At 38.8% G+C, this 3,990-nt stretch overlaps 1 protein-coding gene across 2 annotated transcripts; it reads left to right on the top strand.

Moving 5' to 3' along the window:
- Nucleotides 1–287: 287 nt before the first annotated feature.
- LOC110873136 (putative E3 ubiquitin-protein ligase RF298) lies at nucleotides 288–3,672 on the top strand. Of its 2 annotated transcripts, XM_022122058.2 has the most exons (4): nucleotides 288–443; nucleotides 644–675; nucleotides 914–2,826; nucleotides 2,918–3,672. In XM_022122058.2, the coding sequence occupies exons 3-4, from the start codon at nucleotides 943–945 to the stop codon at nucleotides 3,452–3,454; spliced, it is 2,421 nt and encodes an 806-aa protein (XP_021977750.1). In that variant the 5' UTR covers nucleotides 288–443; nucleotides 644–675; nucleotides 914–942; the 3' UTR covers nucleotides 3,455–3,672. The 2 variants fall into 2 exon arrangements, with proteins under 2 accessions (XP_021977750.1, XP_021977751.1); XM_022122059.2 differs by lacking the exon at nucleotides 644–675 and having other exon boundaries at nucleotides 289–443.
- Nucleotides 3,673–3,990: the final 318 nt, after the last annotated feature.

A 3,990-nucleotide genomic window follows, 5' to 3' on the forward strand; every position in this document is an offset into this window, starting at 1 on the left:
ACGATTCAATGATATAAGAATCACTGATGACTGTTTCTATTATTATTAAGTCTGATAAATCATATATTATAACTGTTTTGTTAACCAAATCACACCCTCATATCCCAACATTAAACCTAAAATATAAACATACAATAAATAAAAAAAATTTAAACGCCATATTATTCAATAACACCCATCAAAAATTTTATAAACCACATCAATAGTTGTCCATTTTTGACAAAAAAAAAAAGACTATATTTCTAGAAACAAGTATTAGGAATCCACAAAGAGCTAAAAACTTATAAAGAGGTAGAGAGAGAGACACGTTCAAAGTTGTAGTGAAGAAAAAGAGAATAATAACCCAAAAAATAAAAAATAAAAATAAAAAAACGATCAGATTATTTTCTCTTACTACCCTCCGATGCTCCATCGTTTGCCGTATCTTTGATTTCCCCAAATCGGTATAATAATCTCCATCGCTACAATCAAAAATCCATTTTTCCCGATTCCGATTTCATTTTCGTTCAATTTTGTAATCAGATGATATTAATTGCTTGCTTTGATTGATATATTTTGATCTTGTTGTGTTACGATTGATTTAATCAGTAGTTGTTATTGAAAAAGTGTAATTGATGATTAATATTTGTGGGTTTTGTTGCAGATAACTTATTCGTTCAATTCGAGAAGCTTCTGGTATGATTTGAAGTTGAAGTTTGGTGTTTTGAGGGGAATTTGATTATTATTTGATAATTGTTCATACTTTATAAGTTATAAGTTATAACTCTATGATGAATTAATAGTTGATTATATATGTGTTTTCTGTTAAATGTTTGTTTTGTTAATTGTTAATTGCACACATATGCAACTGATAGAAATGTTTTCTGAGTAATTGAATCGGTGTACCGATATTAATATTGTTTTTATTTAATAGGTTGTTATTCTGTTGTGAAGTTGGAAACAATGGCTACTGTTGTTGCGAAAACGAGTCATGTGTCGCCGGTTATGACAGTTCAAGAGAAGGGGAGTAGGAATAAGAGGAAATTTAGAGCTGATCCGTCGCCGCCAATCGGTTCGCAGAAAATGGTTTCGACTTCGCAGGCTGAATGCTTTAGTTACGAGTTTTCTGCTGAGAAGTTCGAGTGTCATGGGCAGGATAACGCGTGTGATATGTGTAGTTTTGGTCTTGAAAATACGGATTCTGTAAAACTGGATTTAGGGTTGTCTTGTGCGGACTTTGGGGCTAATCGGAATAGAGTTGAGTTGGATGCAAATGACGGGTTTCATGACGCTGATTGGAGTGATCTTACGGAATCCGAGCTGGAAGAGCTTGTGTTAGTTAACTTGGACACGATGTTCAAGAGCGCGGTTAAGAAAATTGTGGCATGTGGTTATACGGAAGAAGTTGCGATAAAGGGTATTCTCCGGTCTGGTCTTTGTTGTGGTTGTCAGGACATTGTATCGAGTATGGTTGAGAACACGTTGATTTTTCTTAAAAATGGGCAAGACGTCGATCCATGGAAGGAACATCAGTTTGAAAATCTAGAGCAAATGGAGAAGTATTTACTAGCGGAACTCGTTTGCGTTGTTCGTGAAATTCGACCTTCGTTCAGCACAGGGGATGCAATGTGGTGTTTGTTAATATCCGACATGAATGTCTCTCAAGCGTGTGGAGTGGACGGTGATGAATTATGTACTTTATCCGGTGACGGATCTTCTAATTCGGTTGAGACCCGTGTAAGTGTTCAAAGTCCATGTAAAGTAAATCATAGTGTGCATGACTGTACGTCGGACCCGCCAGCAAAGACGGAAGTTCGTTCAAAACCAAAATCTTCGTTTGTTTTGGATGGATTTGCGTCACAGAAAGGGGATAAAAACTCGAGTACTCGAATGACAACTAGATCGTTCAGCCTTTCATCCCATGAAGAAAAACCAATAGGAAGTAGAAAAATTAACGGCATTAGTAAGAGAGATTATTTACTGAGACAAAAATCCGTTCAGTTGGAGAAAAGCTACCGTACGCATGGATTGAAAGGCGTTTCTAGATCTGGAAAACTCGGTAACATCGGTGGCTTAATCTTGGATAAGAAACTGAAATCCGTGTCGGAATCTACATCTATCAGCCTTAAAAACGCTTCGTTGAAGATTAACGATATAAACAATAACAGCGCGATCACACCTCCTGCATTATCCGTAGCCGAAACCGAGTTATCTCTTTCCCTTCCTGTAAAACGCAACAATCCTCCACCACCCGAGGCCCCCGCCCTTAGTTTTTCCGCCATGCGTTATGACAAATCGTTTGGGCGGTGGACCCCACAAGATAAAAAAGAGGAAACAATTTCAAAGCTTGCGCCACGTGTACACGATCTTCAAAACCAGTTACAGTTATGGACGGAATGGGCGAATCAGAAGGTAATGCAAGCGGCACGTAGGCTCGGTAAAGACAAAGCCGAGCTTAAAACGCTTCGACAAGAGAAAGATGAAGTAGATCGGTTAAAGAGAGAGAAACAGGCGTTGGAGGACAACACGATGAAGAAGTTATCGGAAATGGAGAATGCTTTGATGAAGGCGAGTAATCAGGTGGGACGCGCAGACGCTGCGGTGCGGAGACTGGAGGTGGAGAACGCTAATTTGAGGTTGAAGATGGAGGCTGCGAATTTACAAGCCGCTGAGTCAGCTGCCAGCTGTGAAGAGGTGTCAAAGCGAGAGAAACGGACGTTGATGCAGTTACAGTTTTGGGAGAAGCAGAAAACGTTGTTTCAGGAAGAGCTTATAACCGAGCGACGTAAGTTAACTCAGCTGAAAGAAGATCTTGAACAGGCGAAAGAACAAAGAGATCAACTCGAGGTGTGTGTGTGTGTGTTCGTGAATCGTTTATTGTTTTGTTTGGTTGAATTATTGAAATGTTGAGTTCTCATTGAAAGTGAATTATTTGCAGACGAAATGGAAACAGGAAGAGAAAGCGAAACAAGAATTGATTAATCAAGCGGTTAAGATTAAAATCGAGCGGCAAGAAGGAGAAGTTTCGGCTAAATCACGAGAAGATTTAACCAGACTAAAAGCGGATAAAACGCTTCAAAAATACAAAGACGATATTCAAAAGCTCGAGAAGGAAATCTCGTTATTGCGACTGAAATCAGACTCTTCGAAAATAGCTGCGTTAAGGAGAGGCGTGGATGGAATCGGAAGCTATGCTAGTAAGTTATCCGACGTTTCCGTAACGCAAACTCACACGCCTTACGTACCTGAAACCGTTACTGATACCGTTAGTAAAACGGTTACCGGAGGTGTGAAACGTGAACGGGAATGTGTTATGTGTTTATCGGAAGAGATGTCGGTTGTGTTTCTCCCTTGTGCGCATCAAGTGGTTTGTACAAAGTGCAACGAGCTTCATGAAAAACAAGGAATGAAGGACTGCCCGTCTTGTAGAGGACCCATCCAACAACGCGTATCTGTACGTTATGCTCGTTCTTGATTCGCTATACCAAAATAACGAGGTTTGTTTTCTCTTTCTGTTTCTGATATGATTTACTTGTTTATGAACCGAGCCTGCTATTATAAGTTTGAAAGAAGTGAAGAGAAGAAAGAAAAACATTGTCTTATATGGGATTTTATGTGATGATTTCCCTTGAGTTAAGTTAATAAAACCAACCGACGTGTTTACTTATTGATTATCGATTTAGGTTATGTATTGTTTTTTTTACTCTTTACTATAATCGTAAGAATTCGTCGTCTGAAAACTCACATCCGCCATTACCCTGTTAACCAATTGTACAAGTACTGTAACGAGGGAGGAAGCTTCCTACTCATATAGGCAAAAGTGTCTTGATATTGAGCACGAAATTATATGCAATTCTTAGTTTTAAATGACTCGAATGGAAAACAATGCAATGGAACAGATATAACTTTACGATTGGCTACTAAAGTTTGTCTCATACGTCAATAGGGGTCTTCACCGTCTACTATGAGGGTCAGGATGACATACATTTAACTTGACGAAACAGTTAACAT

This window comes from Helianthus annuus, chromosome 8, assembly GCF_002127325.2.
Source record: "Helianthus annuus cultivar XRQ/B chromosome 8, HanXRQr2.0-SUNRISE, whole genome shotgun sequence".
Lineage (NCBI taxonomy): Eukaryota > Viridiplantae > Streptophyta > Magnoliopsida > Asterales > Asteraceae > Helianthus > Helianthus annuus.